This window comes from Pleurodeles waltl, chromosome 7, assembly GCF_031143425.1.
Source record: "Pleurodeles waltl isolate 20211129_DDA chromosome 7, aPleWal1.hap1.20221129, whole genome shotgun sequence".
Lineage (NCBI taxonomy): Eukaryota > Metazoa > Chordata > Amphibia > Caudata > Salamandridae > Pleurodeles > Pleurodeles waltl.
The window spans coordinates 504,570,622-504,589,417 of record NC_090446.1 but is presented as its reverse complement, the minus strand read 5'-3'; the positions used below and the strand labels follow the sequence as shown (position 1 = coordinate 504,589,417).

The following is an 18,796-nucleotide window of genomic DNA, read 5'->3' as shown; positions in this document are numbered from 1 at the left end:
CTGTTTACTGATGCATCCTAGATCATTCTTGTAATTTTATACTGTGTTATTGTATAGAGCTCTGGCATCTCAGTCTTTTATGTGCTTTATAAAACTGGCAATAAATGAACAAAATACATGAAAACTATTAAAATGAGTAATATTGGTTATTAGTAAAGTGATTAATATGTTCACGGAATATTCTTTGCCAGATACTTTGCCAATAGAGGCATATCTTCAAAGTTTATTAAAAACCTTTACCTTGACTCTTAACCTCCAGACATTGATTCTTATGATACTGGCTATCTATTTGCTGCTGTTACACAGCTTTTTGATGTATACTAAAAGGTACCACAAGTATACCAACATATTTTAAGTATCTCTTTGAACCCGTATCCACACTGCTTTAGTGAGAAGATAGAGGTTACTGATTAACCATTACGTTTTCTGAATCTCCGTTTTATATATTTTTCATTCTGATTACCTCTTCTAGGTTTTGGCCCTGGGGAATCAAGGTGCACAAATGTAAAACATAATAGAGTGGTGAAACTATAAATGAAGAAGATTATGGGAACAGAGATATGTATGAGTTTAGGAACAGCAAATGTTACATTTGGATTTTTTTCGGTATATTCCATGTTAAACCATTCAGACTATTTGAGAATCATGTCTTGTTCAAATGGTTAGAAGGCAAATACAACTGTAGAAACAAAAGAAAGACTGGAGGAGGATCAGAATAAGCAGTCTACTAAATGATGGCTCAAAACGCTGCTGAATGCTACCATCTGCTAGGAAACATCAGGGGACTTACATGCTGAGTTTCTTTCATAGGACCAAAAGCAGTACAGAACCGCAATATGGCTTCCATTTTAATTCATAATGGACATCCACAGCCTATTTTACATGTGCAAACATAACATATTCCGCACATACAGCTAAATATCATTGGTATCTTCCATTATGAAATAATTAAAAAAAACATCTATAAAACGATGACTTTCAGACACATATTTCGATTCTTAGTAAGTGTTGGCTCTGTGACTGTTGACATTTCAAAGAGTTGCTATGTCCCCAGTCCAGGTTTCAATCTCAGTTGCTTTAGAGAAGAATACCTGGGGGCTGCACCTTTCGCCCAGAGGTACTGTGGGGAAGGTCTGTTTCTGTGACAAGTGCCTAATGGGAAAATACCTTAAAGGAGAGAAACTAGAAAAGAATAACAAAAAAATGAGGCTCTCTTGGTTTGCTGAGGAACAATAAAGGAAACCTTTTTTCTCTAAGCCCATAAACACTTTTTTTGTCAATTCTTTCATTCATAGTGCTTTTTATTAGATTTGCACTTTTTTCAAATTGTACACTATAGTTATTTCATCTTCTAGTTGTGTTCAAATGTTCATGGCACGCACGCATTCTTAAAAAATGCATCCTAGTTAGCTGCCGCATAAGGGAAGGAATAAACAAAGGTTTATGCATTCATCCACCACTTCGACACCGTTGATGTTTGCAAACATTCATGAGGCATTTTGAGTGTAGTTTTAGAAAGTGGGAGCCTTTGCGGCGACATGTCCTAACCCCTCTACCCCCTGCCCATACAAGTATGTGAACAGAAGGACTGTTATGGAGGACAGTGCAGCCTAACTTGTAACTTTCTTTTCACTGAAAATGTGTGACGTTTCATCAAAACGCTAAAAAACATGGTCTACTTTAAACCACTCATGTCACTTCTACCAGGACATTGGGAGCCATGCCGTCCTGCGGAAGGATTCCTTCCCTGTCCTTATGAAGGAGTTGGTGCTTTTGGAAAGTAGACTTCCTAAAGAACCTCTTGGGGCACTGATGGCAAGGGAAAGGCCCGCCTTGCATGTGGATACGGCGGTGGCTGGCCAGCCGGCTGGACACGCGGAATGCCTTGCCACAGTCTAAACACTTGTAACGGTTCTGGTTGAGGTGGATCCGCAAATGGTTCTTCATGGCCAGCAGGTTGAAAAACTGTTTTTGGCAGGTAGGGCAATAGTAGACTCCTGTTGTGTGGGTTTTCTTGTGGTTCAGTAGGCTACCAGCATGGCGATAGGCCCGGTCACATTGGCTGCATTTGTAGGGGCGCTCCTCTGCCATGGAGCTGTCGTCGGCTGGGTCTTCTGTGGACGTGATAGATAGGTCAGCTACCCCATCACCAAGGCCATTAAAGGAAGCTTCTGGGTGTTTGATCAGATTACCTTTTTTATCCTGGTCCCCTGTCCTGTTGTGTACATGCTGATGCTGTTTGAGGCTCAGCTTACTACTGAAGCCACGTTGACAGACCGGACAATTGAATGGCCTTTCTCCCGTATGGACGCGATTGTGAGTAATCAGCTCCCGAGATGCTCTGAAGGCTTTCCCGCACACTTGGCACTGGAATCGCTTTGTAGCAGTGTGAATACGGATATGGTTCCTGATAGCCATAGGGTTGAAAAACTGCTTCAAGCACACAAAGCACTTGTATATGCCTAAGGTGTGGGTGTTCTTGTGGTTCAGCAGGCTGCCAGCATGGCGGTAGGTCCGTCCACACACAGTGCATTTATAAGGACGTTCCTCAGGATGACTGGGGGTGTGATATGCATTAGCACCTTCTTGTTTCAAAGTCTTATCTTCAGGTTTTTGGTTAAGGCTAATGGTGGTCCCTTCAGGATCGGACTGAGTGCTCTGGATAGGAAGTGAAACCGTCATGGAGGTTGCATTGGGAGGATTTTCACAGTGATGCGCCTCCAGCTCATCCAAGGTGCTGAAAACATATCTGCATAACTTGCAAATGGGTTTATTGTCCTGGTCACTGAGGTTTTTATGGTCTCTGACAATTTCCTTCTTGAAACTCCTAATGCGTCGTCTTGCCACTTTTCTTTTTTTGCTTGTTATTTGTATATTCAATGGCTTCTCTAGGATATCACTTCCGGTATGCTCTTGTAACAGCTCACCTTTCCTGTGCTCCATCTGATGCTGCTCAAACAGTGTTTTTCCCTGGATATTCTGGCCACAGAGATCACATTTGTATTTTTTTAGAGTATGGAGGAGCTGGTGTCTGGTCAGCTGCCTCTGCCATTTGAAAGCTTTACCACACTCTGGGCACACATGTCGCTTAACCTCAAAGTGAACACGCTGGTGGTTCTTCATAGCCATGAGGTTGGGATAGGTTTTGTCACAGATGGTACAGCAATAATGGCCCATGGTATGACTTCTTTTGTGGTTCAGCAGGCTCCCCGCATGTCGATAAGATCTCCCACACTGCTCACATCGGTATGGACGTTCGTCTGGATCAAGAATCTTTTTAGGATGCCGCTGCTTTAAGCGGACCTTCTTTTCAGCTGTGCTCCCACCAGGCTTACTATCTGAAGAGGCTCCAGAAGGAACAACTAGCATCAGTTCATCCAGAAGACGTAGTGGGATCTTCACCTCCCGTTTGCCATTGCGATTTGACCTTCTTGCGTGATCAGCTTTGTCCCTGTGCATCTTCTGATGAGCAAGGAGCTGCTTCTGCAGTCTGAATGCTTTTCCACAATCAGAGCACTTGTACCTTTTCATTTCAAAGTGGATGCGGTTGTGGTTTTTCAGGGCCATCATGTTAAAGAACCTCTTCTGGCACACACCACAACGGAAAAGCCCAGTTTTATGAGCCTGCTTGTGGTTGATTAGGCTTCCTGCATGCCTATAGCTTCGTCCACACACCTCACATCTGAAAGGACGTTGCTGGAAAGAACCCTCTCCTAGCTCCTGGGAGCTGTTCTTTTTATCTGAGGTGGGGCTTTTTTTGGTGTCATCAAAAATAAATTCAGAGTTCTCTCCATCTGGGCATTGGCTTGAATGCCCTTTGCAAGAACAAGTCTTATGATTATCAAGCCCAACTGCACCCTCACATATGTGGCCACATGAATCACATATTTCGGGCTTAGTGTCAACTGCATCAAGCATACTAATTTCTGTTGATCTATCAACTTTCCCAATAACTGCAACTGAAGTTAAATTGGGTACTGCTAGCTTTAGTTTATGATCGAGTGAAGCATTCCCTGGAATATCATCATCACAATTCTCAGCACAGTGGAGAGCATTAGTGACTTCGATGGAACAGTCTTTTTTATTGCTAATCTTGGTGCTCATTTCAGCAGGATGGTCATTGCCATTTTGTGACAGAGCACTGCTGTGCAGTTTATGATCCTGATGAGCATCGGGCTCCTTCGAAGAAGTTGAAGATGAATGTTCCACTGCTACAACGCTTCCTCCAGGATAGAGACTGACACTAGCACTTCTGTTCGAATGGTTGCTTTTGCTGGATGTCTGGGATGGTTTAAGCTCATCATTAGTGTTTGCCAGCACCTTACACTTGGGGTGATGGCGAAGGTGATTTCTGTATGCCGCAAGATTGGGATACTGCCTTGAACAACCTGAACACTGATAATCACCAATCAGGTGAGTCTTCTTGTGGTTGACTAAACTTCCCCCATGTCTGTAGGTTTTCTCACATTGGTTGCAGGCATAGGGGCGACTTTCAGGCCCTTCGTTGACCTTGAGGTCATCAATAAGAAAATGTGTCTTCGCAATCATCTCGGACTTGTTCACACTCCCTTCTGCCTCAGATAACTTGCTTACGTCAAAATGTAGTTTTTCGAAATCTACACCGGGACAACTGGAGACTTCGTCTGAAGGGGCTTCATTTTCATCACTGTGACTCTCACTGTGAACTTTAAGGCTCTCAAGATCATCGTAGGTTTTCCCACAGAAGCCACAGATGTGTGATAAGTGAGATTCATTGAAATAAGAAATATCCTGAATTTCTCCTTGGGCCATGTCCTTCATTTCATCTTTGAGTCTGCTCAGGAGATCTCTTTCTGCTGCATGCATATGTAATGAAAAGTCTGAAAGGTGCAACTGTCCAAAATTACCATCAGTGATACAATTATATGGATCTTCTGCATACTCTGGTAGTCCTGTTTTGACTTCCAGGTTTGGGGGTGCCCCAGGGCTTCCATGTGAAAACTGATGTTGGTGGAAATCTCCTTCATCAGAGAAAACCATGCCACATAGGCTGCAGTCATATAGTTCCTCCCCTGACCGAGGCTGATGAATCTCTCCAGGTAGGCCAAAGAAGTCATCACTGCTGCTGTTTCCCATTCTGTTGAACTGGGGTTTAGTGTGTGTGCGGATATGGTTCCTCAAGCCCATCAAATTGGGGTACTCTTTAGGGCAAAAGGAACACTGATAGATACCAGTCTGATGAGTGTGCTTGTGATTGACGAGACTTCCTGCGTGCCGGTAGGTCTTTCCACATTCATCACACTTGTATGGCCGTTCTTCAGTACTGTCAAGATCTGGAGAACCTTCTAGATGCTCTTCATTTATTATGCTTGGATTGCTTTGCACAGGGCTAACACCAGAAGCGCATTTTTCACCTTCTTGTCCTTTATGTGCTTGCTGCACGGTGCAGCAAGCATTTTCACCAAAATTAATCACACCCTCAACCCTATTGGAGTTATTCTTGGCTTCTGCTTTTTGTTCACATCTAGTCTGCTTGCTGGTACTGTCATCTGAAAAATAGATCCCTTTGGTGTTTATGGAGTCATCCTTGGTATCACTGCTGCTGTCACACTCCGACAACTGGTTTGGGCCATCAGTGTGCAGTGTTTGTAGGTCTTCTGTCAGATCCTTGAACATTTTAGTTTGCAGACTTACTTGACTAGCAAAAAATGACTCATCACTGGTCATTTCTACATCTGAATGATGATTCAGTTGGCCACCATGTTCAGCTTCATTTGAAAAGTCCTTTTCACAACTGGTGTCCCTGAAAGCAACATCTAAATAGTTGCTTTCTAGTGAGAAGAGAGGATGTTCAGAGTTTTCCAGCATGCGCTCTCTCTTGGACCTCTGATGAGAACGAAGGTGGTTTTTTAGGGTAGCAAGGTTATTGAACTGCTTGGAGCAAACACTGCAGACATAATCGCCCATCTGGTGTATTCTCTTGTGGTTGATTAAACTACCTGAATGTCTGTATGATTTTCCACAGAGATCACAAGTATACATCCTCTTTTCACTTTCAACTTTAAAGCCTCTACTGAGAGACTCCATCTGTTCAGGTGTCTCTTGGACACTAGCATCTGGCATGGGGCTAATTTCAGAATTTGTTGCAGTTTGTTCAGCTTCACTTGCCTCTTTCACGCTGGACACGGTCTTGTCTTTGTGGGTTAGGATGTGATCCTGAAAACTATCAAAGTCTTCTGATGTTGTGGCCTCTTTCCTGCTTCTTTCTTCACCTGAATCCTTTCCCTCAATCTGTTCTGCCACTTGATCACCAGGAATTAGTCTGAAATTGCTCTGGTCCTTGCAGGAGGACTCTTCATTTGTGTTATACAAGTGACTCATGGAATGGATACTATCCTCAGTTACCTCTTGGAGGCCATCAGCAGTTTGGTTACCTTTCAGATCTTTCTGGCTGCTGTGTATAAGCTGGTGAGCATGCCAGTCCTTCTCCTCTTTGTACGCCTCGCCACACTTAGTGCAGGAGTAGATTTCTGCTATCCCTGGTGAAAAAAGGTCACCACCAGCCTCAACAATGCCACTTTTACATTTACCCAGGGGAGACCTGAAGTGCATTCGCACATGGTTTCTCAGAGCCATGACGTTGGAATACTGCTTTGGACATATTGAGCATTGGTAAATCCCAGTCTGATGTGTGTGCTTGTGATTCACCAAACTTCCTCTGTGACGATAGGCTCGATCACAAAGATTGCATTTGTACCGTCTGACACTGTCTGTAGAAGATTCTTGGCTGCTCTGACCCTCAAACTCTGAAAGGTTGTCCTCCCCAAAAGTGTGGTTATGTTCCTCACCATGCACCGGACTCTGGTAATCAATTGCAGCTTGCTGAGGTAAAGTGCCATCGGGACATGGCTCTTCCTTCAGGTCAAAACCAGTAGTCAGCAGAATACCATCTTCCGTGCCATAGTCCTGATCCTGCATAGAGACTGCTTCATCCCCTTGAGAAGGCACAGTTGTGATCCCTCGCTCACGTTTCATTTCCTTGATCTGCTCAGCTACTGCAAGACCTATAACTCTTTGCTGATCAAGGTAGAACATCGGATTGTTTCCCTCCTCTGGCTTATCTGAATCTTCATCAGCACAAGCCTGGGGGCTACTCTTGAGAAAGGGGAAAGCAGCACTGGTAGCTGGCATCTTAATGTCTTCGTGCAACATGTGATGCAGCTGGAGGTCACTTTCACTTGCGCAGCTTTCCCCACAGATGTTGCAAATGTGGGAAGCATCAGTAAAATTGAATGAATCTGGCCCAAAATTTGTGGAGTTAAATAAATTACTATCCAGTCCCCGGTTTGCCCTGTTTTTCAAATGGGCACGTAAATGGTTCTTTAGGGCGGCCATGTTAAAGAGCTGCTTGGTGCAGATGGAACAGTCATATACACCTGTCTGGTGGGTATTCTTATGATTGATCAAGCTCCCTGCATGCCTGTAGGTTTTCCCACACTCCTCACACCTAAAGGGCCTCTCCTCTGAGTTCTCATTGCTTTGTGGCTCTTCCTTCAAGTTGATGTTGGGAGTAGGATGATTGTTGTTATGGGGGATGTTTTCTACCACAATTCGTTTGCAAGCATGTCTTATCAGACTCTCCTTGTTGGGAAAGACTTCAGAGCAACTGACACATGGCACAGATATCTCGGTTTCAGTCTGCAAGTTGCTATTGTTGGAAAATTGATTGAAAGGTGCTTTTTCATTCTGTATGTCAGACTGGGGCACAGTGCAGGGGCTGCCCTCAGGTAGAGAGAGATCACTGATATTACAACAGTGATTGGACAGAGGTTCTTCAGGGCATCTTTCTTTGCAGTCCTCTTGAAAGGAATGTTGGTGAATGTCTATTTTTGCAGATGGCTCTGTGGCCTCTTCTTCAGAAATGCTATTCTCAGATCCTTCAGAAGTTCTTAGCTTTCCTGCTTCTGCTTCTACTGGGATATTGATATGTAGCCTCCTGTGCTGATGCAATTCTCTTTTAGTGAGAAATCCTTGCCCACAGTCTTCACAAACAAAAGGCCTGTCCCCTGTGTGGTGGAGCTTTTGGTGGCTTGCAAGCTCACTCGGGAGCCTAAAGCACTGGTCACAGAGGGTGCAGTTGTAGGGTTTGTATTCAGTATGGAGGCGGGAATGGTTTTTAAGGGCCATCCTGTTGGAAAACTCCTTGAAGCACACGGCACACTGGTAGACACCAGTAGTGTGGCTTTGCCTGTGGTTTGCTAGGCTTCCAGCATGCTTGTAGGCCTTGTCACACTGGTTGCATTTGTAGCGCCGTTCCTCACTTTGGACCTGCTGGCCATCTGATGGGGATTTATTACAAGAAAAACTGGGTTCTGGTAAGTCTTTGAACTCTAAGTGGGAGAAATCTGCTGGGACCATCGACTCTGCAATGTAGTTCTCCAAGTTGCTGAGCAGATTATGGTTCTCTCTTATGCGAGGCATGGAAGAGTTCAAGTTCTCGTGGATACTCCCGACATCCTCATCACTTGCCATGGCATAACTGTAGCTAATATCACTATGGACGGCCAAACGGTGGTTGGAAAGCTGCTTCAACGATCGGAAACCTTCCCCGCACTCCGTGCACTGGAACCGCTTATCCTCCGAATGGGTGCGCAGGTGGTTCTTTAAGGCCATGGAATTGGAAAGGTCCTTCTGACAGATCAGGCAGGAGAAAAGGCCAACCTCATGGGTCTTACGGTGGTTGACCAGGCTGCCTGCATGCCTGTAGCTCTTCTCACACTGTCCACACTTGTAAGGCCTTTCTTCCTTGTGGGTTTCCAAATGCTCTTCGAGGTCGGGCAGACTACTAAAGACACTGGGGCACTGGTCGCAGCTCAGTGGTTGCTCTCCCACCTTGTCATTTTCGTTGGTCCCCATGGCAGTGTCTTCCATATCGTAGGGTGATGACAACGAATAGACAACGACATTTATGTTTTGGTTTTGAGGTAGTTTTCCTTGGAGCTCTAGACAGCAGCCTTGCGAGGCCAACAAGGCAAAAATGACTGGTAGGGATGTTGCATCTTGAGCCAACTCAAGGATTAGTTCAGTCAGCGCAAAGTAGGCTTGAACAACTTCCTAAGGCCTCCAACGGTGTAAGCTGGACAAAGAACAACTAAAGGAAAGAAAAGAAACAGTTTAGAGGTCAGGCCCTTAAAAAACAACACACAAAACATTCAGTTACAGTGCAAACCACCTGTTGTTATAACAAAGCTAAATTATCACAAATTCCAAGCTTGTTAAGGTTTACACTCCCTTCTACAGGGCTATATATATATATATATATATATATGTACCAAAGGCTGAGCAGGTTGATAACACAATGAGAAGATGAGAACATAAATCTTTCAGGCAAAGGTCAGGATTTATGTTAAGTGACTGCACTGTGATGATTTTATGTAAGAGTAGATATCTAATTACTAAAGTTATTTAGTGCTTCAAACGATTTTACACTCAACGTTGACATGACATTGAGAGATTTGAGTGAGCATATTTACAGAGCAATAACAGTAAGGAGAAAGCTCTGGGTTAGAATCCCTTGCATTTAAGAGGTGCCTGTGTTGTCCAAACAGTCTAGAACCAAAGGTAGACTAGAATAGGGGAGCTGTTCTCACTGGCATCCTCTGAAAGGTCCAGAAGACACGACTAGGCCGTCACATATATTGCATGGCTGCAGCATGACTATGTAATGTGGTATTCGTTACAGAGTGAAACTAGCTAAAAGTTGGCAAAGCACTGTAGAGGGTCAAAGAAACAACTGACTGCAGGGGTAGCTGGGATCTGGGAGAGTAGGCAGCCTAGATGTAATATTTTTCAAAGAAACAGTCTGTTTCTTAAGTGCGAGCAGGGATGGGGCCGTTCTAATGAACAGGGGGGTGTTGTTCCAGGTTATGGGTGCTCACATAAGACACCTATATGTAAAACGCACACGTGAGGAGCATAGGGGCCAAAAAACACTGTCGTCGGTGACCCTTTCTTAAGAGGGCATCTAGGAGACCAATGCTAGTTTGTAAGAGATTACCGCGCCATAAATGAAGGACTAGTGAATGGGCTCAAATTAAGGAGCTGAAAGCAGAGCTTCACGGGAGCCAATCAGAGAATATACACACTGCGATCAGACCGACCGCCATACAGTCTTAGAATTATATTATTTTTTAAATCCAATAAAACAAAGCTGTGAGGTGACAACAAATCTAGACATTAAAGAAATATACTGGGGCACCTGTTCAGCCTAGAAGGAACACCTTGACACACACACACCTTTCCCCGACCCTCCGAGAGAAACACCCCCGTTGTGATGGAAAACAGAGGTTGCCAAAGAGAGGTGTGTTCCTGGACAGAACACAAACAGCACCTGTTGACACAGCCTGTGTGCTGCTGTTTACACTGCTGGGTCAGGACCAATCCCAATGCCAAGCCTACTATGAAGACCGAGTAGGCACCGAGTACTGCGGAGTGCTGGCACTGCAAACATCACCAGGGGCCTTGGAGTAATTTTAACACTTTGGTTGAGGGGAGGGGAGTGGAGTGTAAGAGGAAAGGGTGAGCGGGAGTTTCACTGTGCATTGCATAGTACTGGAGGATAATTCTGAAGTTATGGTTTTCAAGGATGGAAGCAACATCTGTAAATTGTATCCAGTTTCGGAGACCATGTGGTGCACTGAATCCGATTCTGATAGCCGCATCTGCAGCATAGGGCCAAATTTAGAATATCTCGTCTGCTGTACTAGTCTACTTCCGACAGTTGCTTCTAGAACAGTGTCCAGGTTGGGAGTTTATGTCTGGTGAAGTGGGTCATGTTCTGTGAACCACATATGGAAATGTGAGCTTAGGAATCCACTGTGGGAGTAGTTAACCAGCCTGACAGACAAGAATGGAAACAAGGCCAGCTTAGGTGACCACATCTGGTGAGCTATGCCCACTTCTGGAAGCCACAAAAGAACATTGTTCACCATTTAGCAGGCAGCATCAGGTATACTATGCCCAGTTCTGACAGCTACAGCAGGGACAGTGTCCATCTTAGGGGCCCAAATCTGGTTTATTATGTTCAGTTCTGACAACCACATGTAACACTGTCAAGCTGAGGAGTTCACATCAAGTATACTACGGGCCTGATTTAGATACTGGCGGATGGGTTACTTCATCACAACGGTGACAGATCTCCCTCCCGCTGAAATCTTAATCACAAATAATATAATGGGATTTAGATTTTAGCAGACGGGATGTCTGTCTCCATTGTGACGGAGCAACTTGTTCGCCAATATCTAAATCAGGCCCTAGGTCTAGTTCTGTCAACCACATCTGGAAATGTGCCCAGCTCGTGAGTCTCCTAGCTAGTGTACTCTGTCCAGTTCAGGCAGCCACATCTGGGAGGGTGTCCAGCTACGTGACCATATCTGGTGTTCTCTTGCCAGTTCTGGAAGCAATTTTGCAGTACTCTGGCACTTTATTCAGGTCACATCTCCAGCAGCATGAGAACAAGCAGGAGACAGTCAACATATGTGCGACCAAAACGGTAAAAAGTTTAAGCCACAAGTCTGAAGAACAGAGACCCCAACATTGTGGACATCGGATATGGTGGACCTCTACATCAGGAACTTAGGCAACAGATATTCAGCACTTCATTATACCCCACTCCCGGGTGGAAGAATATACCTCAACAGACAAGGTGTATGCAATATTTGTGGCACTGACCCTCGTTATTTAAGGTGTGCCACAAAAAAAAAAAAAATGAACAAAAAGAAAAAAAAGAGTTGCACAAAGAAGCAGAGTGAAGGTACCTCATGGAATCTTGCAGCGGTTCCCAAGAAAGGGGCAGAAAGCACATTTCATGAGTGGAGAGACTTGTGCAAACCAACACTCCCATCTTACAGTTGCTGCTGGCCTGCAAAGGCAATTTGCAGCACATGCCATGCTTTCACAAAACAGCCAAGATAGAGAACAAGGCACCTTTTGCCAGTACCCGCCTGTCCCAAGGACGCCCTTCATTAAGATAGAAACTGATTTCTTGGGACGGACATCAGCATTGAATGTAAACTGCTGCAAATATTAACCAGAGTGAAAATTTAGGCCCCCGTAATTTCTGATCAGGGACAATTGTAGGGTTAATCCTCACTTCAAAATCTGCTGGCACTTAGAGAGCAGGTATCTATGCTTTTAGCCTGGAAATCTAGAAAGGGAAACCTCCCTACATCAAACTGGCTTTATTGTCGCCAAGGAGAGGAAAAGACCGTCAGCAAGGCAGTCTTGCTTCAAGTGGGAAAAGTTTCCGTTTGGAGGAATACTCAAGTCCTAACCTTCACATATTTGGTACGCTTAAATCTGGCAAACAATTAGTGCTCAAGTTTAATATTTAGCACTTTTTAAGTACACACACACAGGGATTTACAGACAGAAGACGTCTAAAGTAGCCTCCGAAAGTCTTTTTACATAGGTTGTGCATATTTTGGGCATGTGGCGGGCAACAGCAATTACTTCTGGGGACTGGCACTTTTTTGGCCACATCAGATATTTATCGAGTGCAAAAGAGGGGAAAAACAAAGATCAGAAAGACAGATAAAGAGAGACACAACGCTGTCACGAAAGGTTAAAGGAGGAACCTGCAGGAGTGAAATGAAGGGCAAGGAGTGTTTGGTAGTACATTAGGAGGCCCATACTTTCTAACATTCCCATCAGACCTTTGAGTTGCAAAATATAAATCTTCATTTGTAGGTCTTGCTTACTAGACAATGCATGCTCAGTCTGGTGCGAGACATAGTGTCAGCTTCAGTAGTCGTAGAGTCCATCCACTGCTTCCCATTGGTTTGCTTCACTGTCACTCTAATTTGCTTGCTTCTTATTCATTAGGTGTGTGGGCTTTCCTTCCTCTTCCTGTGTTTCTTCCTCCCCTAGAGCGTGGGCACACTACTATGCCCTTGCACTGTTCACTTTTTCAGCTCTCCTTTTTTTCTTTTTGCTTGCGCACTGCACGAGTGCATGTGTTTTCTAGCTGTCTTCCTAGGTTGCTTCTCTTCCCCTACCCGTAGTGCTCTCTCTTGCGATTCTTCTTCTCCTCAATCTGCAATGCATTTGCCTTTGTGTGCCCCCCTGCCTAGGCTGATTTGTCGCCCATGTGCTTACCCTGCTTCTATCTCCACTTTGCTCGCTCTCGTCTGTTGCTTTTCTCCCTGCCCTCCATGCTCCACACTGCTGCCTCTCGACTGTTTCCTCCCCCACAGCCTTTATGCTCCTGCCCACATACTGACATCTTCTGTGTTGCTTGCAGCTCCCCTGTGTTGCTTGAGGCAATACTCCCTGCCCAAGTTGATTCTGCGCTGCCTCTGCCCATGTTCTGTCCACCTGCTTTGCTGCCCCACTGTTGCTTGCCCACACCTAAGTGCCAAAACATTAAAAAAAGAAAAAAAGAAAAACTCACCCACTTTTGTGCAATTTTTATTTGCCGGTCTGATTTGGATCAGCAAATCAAAAGAAAATAAAGCATCATCATCATTTTGAAGGTGCACACATGTGGTGTATTCGCCTACAAAATGAGATGATAAGCTTTTTGTCTCTTATTTAGCTGTGCTGCACAGAATCAGAGCTTCGGAGATGCTTTACAGCATGGCTAAGTCACTAGCAAAATAAGTGCCAAATGTGAGACTTATTGGCTTTAACTGTCTACAGGCAAACCTATTGTTTCCAATGCATAACATATAGAGTGGGATTGGTGTCTGTCCATTGCTCATGACTGTATGGCTTTGCTGTCTAGGACCGCTGTCTGTTTCTGATTCAGAAGAGTCTCCGTATTAATGCTTTCGTCTGTCCAGGATCACTTTCGTCATAAAGTGTTTTGATTGGATGAGTTGTATTCTTCCTGTACATACTTAAAGGGACTCTTATTTTATATGTACCTCTCCATGGGAGTAGTTGTGATTCCCAGCTCTCTTTCACTCCATCACTATCCTTGTGTGCTCTCTTTTCATGCCCTGCCCCTTCCCCCTCTTCCTGATACAGACTGCTAAGCTGCCCATCCCACTTGGTCCCTGTGTAATAATTACGTTTATGTACATATATTTATAGTTGACGAGGAGGCACCAGTTGCAAAGTGCTTCTGGGTGAACTGCTCTCCTTTTCACAAACTGATTTCACTTTTTAAAAATGTTTTAATATACAGATCAGTTAATTAAAAATGGCCGTCTGCACCATGTTGGAATAGATTTTCCTTAACAGAAACCCATGATTTCCAGCCATGAGTGCCCATGTGTCGTGACGCCTCTGCATGTAAGCAAATGGAAAGGAATTACTAAAGCTAATAGTTCAATCTTTTAAAGTTGAGATATATTGGCTTTGCCAACGCTTGTTGACCAACACAGTTACTTATTGTTCACCTAGATCGGTCTGTGTTTCGGCTTCTTTTCTCTTCAGACGTAACAACTTGATTGTAAAGAGCAATTTCGATGGTATTCTTAGAACAGTGGGAAAGTAGTCACTAGGGGCCATATGTACGAAAGCGTTTTCTCCATAGACACAGAATGGGTAAAATCCTTTCGTACATCTGGCCCTGGATGCAGTCTTCAGATGGATCAATCGCCATGTTGTTTTCATGCAGGGAGCATCTGCAGATAGGCTTTAAAAGTTTCCTCAAGTATGGACGAACAGTATGCAGTATGTGCCCCCTTGTACATTCTACTACGCACCTGTTGAATAAGGGACAAAGGGGATAAATTGCTACCCCACTTGGAAGGTGTGCAGTGCCATGCGTCTCATGTATAGCGACCCTTCTTATAACCCAGTGATACAAATACCTTCGATTGGGATTTAGGGAGCCTAGGAACAGTAAACAGCAACTCCCTCGCCTCCCTATGGAACAGAGACTCCCAGATCTTGGGTCAACAATCCACTGTTGGAAAGTTGTAGGCCTGTGGACTCGAAGAGCAGTTGCATGTCTGTGGAATCAAGGAGCCGTACTACTCCTCGGTCCACACCCTACGGGAAATTCAGAAGTAATGTCTTTTTCTGGAGAATAAATACCATCAAAGTCGTCCGGATCAAGTCTAGAAGCTATGCCAGCACTCGCTCATGGATCATACAACCCACATAGAGTTACGGCTTTATTATCAGTCATCGGAAGCAGAATCCCCAGGGAGCTATTGCGCTGGGCAATTTTGAGGTGTCTCTTGGCCTCACTCCACAGATTACTGTGTGCGAGAATACCAGGCCAAGTTTTACTGCACCTGGTAAAATCCAGACGTTTCAGTGCACACAGTCAACCTGTGCACAGCAGGTGGAAAAGTCCGCAGAAAATGTCCCAGAATTAGTAAAAACCTGCAGTGCTTAACCCAGTAATTCCAGGTCCCACATGTGTCTCGTCTTTTTTGGGTTCTGCAACTTATGATAGCCCGAAACCTGTGTGGAGACCATGGTTAAAATTCCAACCCCCAATACCACCCCCCGACCCCCCCGCACCCCCACCAGTTTCTGGTCATCTTGTAATGAAGGCCTTAGGTGCACCATTAGTCAAATTGGGTACAGGATATTAGAAGACAGGTTGTCCTCCGAGTTCCCCAAGTTACTTCTCTTTCTGGGCTTGTGAGCAGGAATGTGTCTGCCTCTGCATAGTGGTTAAGAAAATACAGCTTACCATCTCTTCCTAACTACGATGTTTGCCTGCAGAACATCTAGAATGATTCCCGGTCTGCAGCCATGTCCGGGGCAGGGGAGAGGCCGAGTTTGACACATTCACAGGAACCAGAGCTGCCAGGTCCTGCTATTACTGCTCTTCTTGAGGGGGGCCCTGACACCATGACACTTACAGCCTAGATATGCCAATCTCTAGGACGGTGAAGAGGATTAAACAGCCCCAAATGCCTACCTGTCACAAACTCTATCTAAGCCAAGTGAGCACCTGTCAGGTGCCAGTGGATCACCTCAGGTCCCGGGCAACTCTAGCAGGGCTTTCCCAGCGTGGCCTTTTCCAAGGGCGTTCCCTTTGGGATGGACAGCATCAGCTTCATTAGAAACTTCTCTATCATCCACACTGATCATTCTGGCTCAGGCACTCTTCCCATACACCTATTCATCTGCCAGGAACGCTGCGGATGAGCATCCAACTAGGGGGCACATCGAAGAGGATGGCTCAGTGAGCCAATCACTCACTGTCTATTGCAGAGTTCACAAGGTGAAAAGCTCGAATTCCAGCAAAATAGACACAGCCTTAAACCTTTCCGAGGTAGGTAAATTGAGCACAATGCATTGGGTAAGTGACATCTGTTATTCACAATACTTAGAAGCGCTGTCCTCAGCACTTCATAAAAAGTCATTATATCTGTCAGTATTTCTCCTGCACAGGTGAGTAGCGCAAAGCCCCCCTAAGGGCTGTTAACAAGAGACTACACCCTTTTCACATTCACCCTCTTAGTAATGACAAAGACACTAATGCCTCGTTACAGCATTCAGCTGTACAACCACTGTCCAAGGAGGGACCCAGTGTTTCATGTGTCCCCGTGTATGCAGGTGGTGGGCACCAGCACTTACTTTTTGGGGTCGCAACATATTTTTTGTCAACAGATTTTGACCGAGAGCATGAGCGAGAAGAGTAGAAAAGGGTGACAGAAAAAGGAAGAAAATCACAGGAAAACAGAGACGAAGGGAGAAAGCAGGAATGGAAAAGATCCCGCAAAGGTGACAAAGAGAGGGAGAGAAAGAGGGAGATGGTAGAAGAAACAGTCAACAAATGGAATCATTTTTGGTGATTTTATAAGATAAACAGGAAGAACTTGCGACACAAGTTGCCTACACATTGGGATTGTGCAAACCTCGAATCTTTCAGCTTCACCTGAACGAAAGTATCAACTCTTATCCCCCCCTGTCCCCAGCCAGTTATATCATGTAGGCTGACATTGGTGACAGCACTCCATTTCAAAATAAAGAGTACATTGTGGTGATAATTAGACATAACAAAAAGAGAGTGGGTGTGTCTAGCTTGCTGAGATTTACAGCTTAGAAACAGAACTTTTTTACATTCACTTTTACAGCTTAATGAGGTAATACTTTAACCACCTGACAGACAGCTGGTGCTGCCAGCGTCAAATTACGGAGCAATGTATTCTAAAAAGATCTACCTTCATTATTTTACACTTTAGGATGGCTGCTGGTTTTGAACATATAAGTGAATCTTGTTTTAATAAGGAAAATTACACGTGTTCACAATGTTATTTGAAACAGTCGACACTTGTGGGAATGGCTAAAAGGTCTAACGAGATCTTAAAAGACTGCAAAAAAGTCACACAATAATTAGAGTTGTTGTGACTAGCTGTCCTAACATTTGGTGTTTTTGCGAAATATGAAGCTAAATCCTTTGCATTTTAAAGTGCCACAGACTCCAAAGTAGGAACTAGACCGCAAAAGATAGTGAAGGCTCGGCTCATCTAGGCTATTTCATGGCCTGTTGCCAGTTATTCAGCACGCAGGCACCTGGGCGAGGTTCTCAGATGTCCTCAGTACAGTTTCAAAAGAATGCATAAGGTAACGTCAACTGCTTGCCACTGGATGACTGCATCACGTGACCAGCAGGCACCATGCAACAGCTACTCGTGGCTTTGTGCCTCCAACTACTAGAAACCCATTTGCGTTCAGAGGTGAAGCCTGATCAATGATCTCTATCTACGCAGCTGTGTAGGAACTGTTACTACCCTGTTACTACACTGCGTTGTGTACCAAAGTTAGGGCACTGAAGGCCAACTCTAATATCCTGGCATCCCTGAAACGTGTTGACAGTACTAAACCGATGGGACAGTAAGGAAGCTCTGAGGTTTTGAAACATGTAATTTGCAAAGTTTTTAAGGTTTATACAAATCCAAGTGATGATCGTAGTGTTAGTTTTTGGTAGGAGATGCACACATCAATATTTATCCTATCTAGATCATATGCCGTATCTTAATGAAATCTGGCAAAGGCATGTAGTTGACAGAATGTTGTGTGCTGTCCAATTATTCAGAGAAAAAATCACTTACACTGAGTAGATGGACAGAGAAGAGTTTATAATAATTATGCGGAACAGAAGAAAACATGACTTTGCATTCATAATGCATTATCTCACCGTGTTATTACAAAAGCAAACTACCCTCTTGTGAAAGGGGGAGGTTTCCTGGTCAGCTGGAACCCTTGAACGTCCAGTGGCACTGACTAGAGTTAGTCATATGTCAAGCTATAGTAACTGGATTACAAAAGAATTTTTTTCACTGCTTTCCCTACATTTTCGCATACACACGGTGGCATTTCAAGAAGGATGTTAATTGGATAATAGGCAAAGCAAGTTACCTTTTCAGAGAGAAAACTGGCTCCGTTTTTCAACTCTTCTGTCGCCCTACCGAGCTACAAAGGTAAAAAGATTTCAAATTAAATAAATCCAGCGACAGTGGACAATGAACTTAAACACAGCAACATTTGTATTTGTGCATTAAATGCACCGGTATAATACACAGGGTTTTCATTTTTATGTGATACTAGTTTGCATACGTATCATAAACACCTAACTACAAGTAATAATTTGTCCATTTAAGTGTGTGTGTGTATATATATATATATATATATATATATATATATATATATATATATATATATATATATATATATATGCTCCTGCATTAATCCAATCACTTCCACCAATGGGCCGGTGCCGGGCAAGCGGGCACAGGACCCGCTATAGATTATACAAAATTCCTTCGCATTTAGCTCCAGAAAGAAGCCCGCACTCCAGGAAACTGTTACAAAATGTATTTAACGCTCACGCATATCGAACACC

At 44.2% G+C, this 18,796-nt stretch overlaps 1 protein-coding gene across 1 annotated transcript in view; it reads right to left on the bottom strand.

Moving 5' to 3' along the window:
- Positions 1-842: 842 nt before the first annotated feature.
- The window catches only part of ZNF646 (zinc finger protein 646), an 80,212-nt gene continuing 62,258 nt past the window's right edge, over positions 843-18,796 (bottom strand). Inside the window, exons 2-3 of the mRNA XM_069244196.1 lie at positions 18,313-18,366; positions 843-9,130 (exon numbers count right to left, since the gene is read on the bottom strand). Of these exons, the coding sequence (XP_069100297.1) occupies positions 1,690-8,910 (7,221 nt within the window). The 5' untranslated portion in view covers positions 8,911-9,130; positions 18,313-18,366 and the 3' untranslated portion in view covers positions 843-1,689. The remainder of the gene's footprint in view (positions 9,131-18,312; positions 18,367-18,796) is intronic.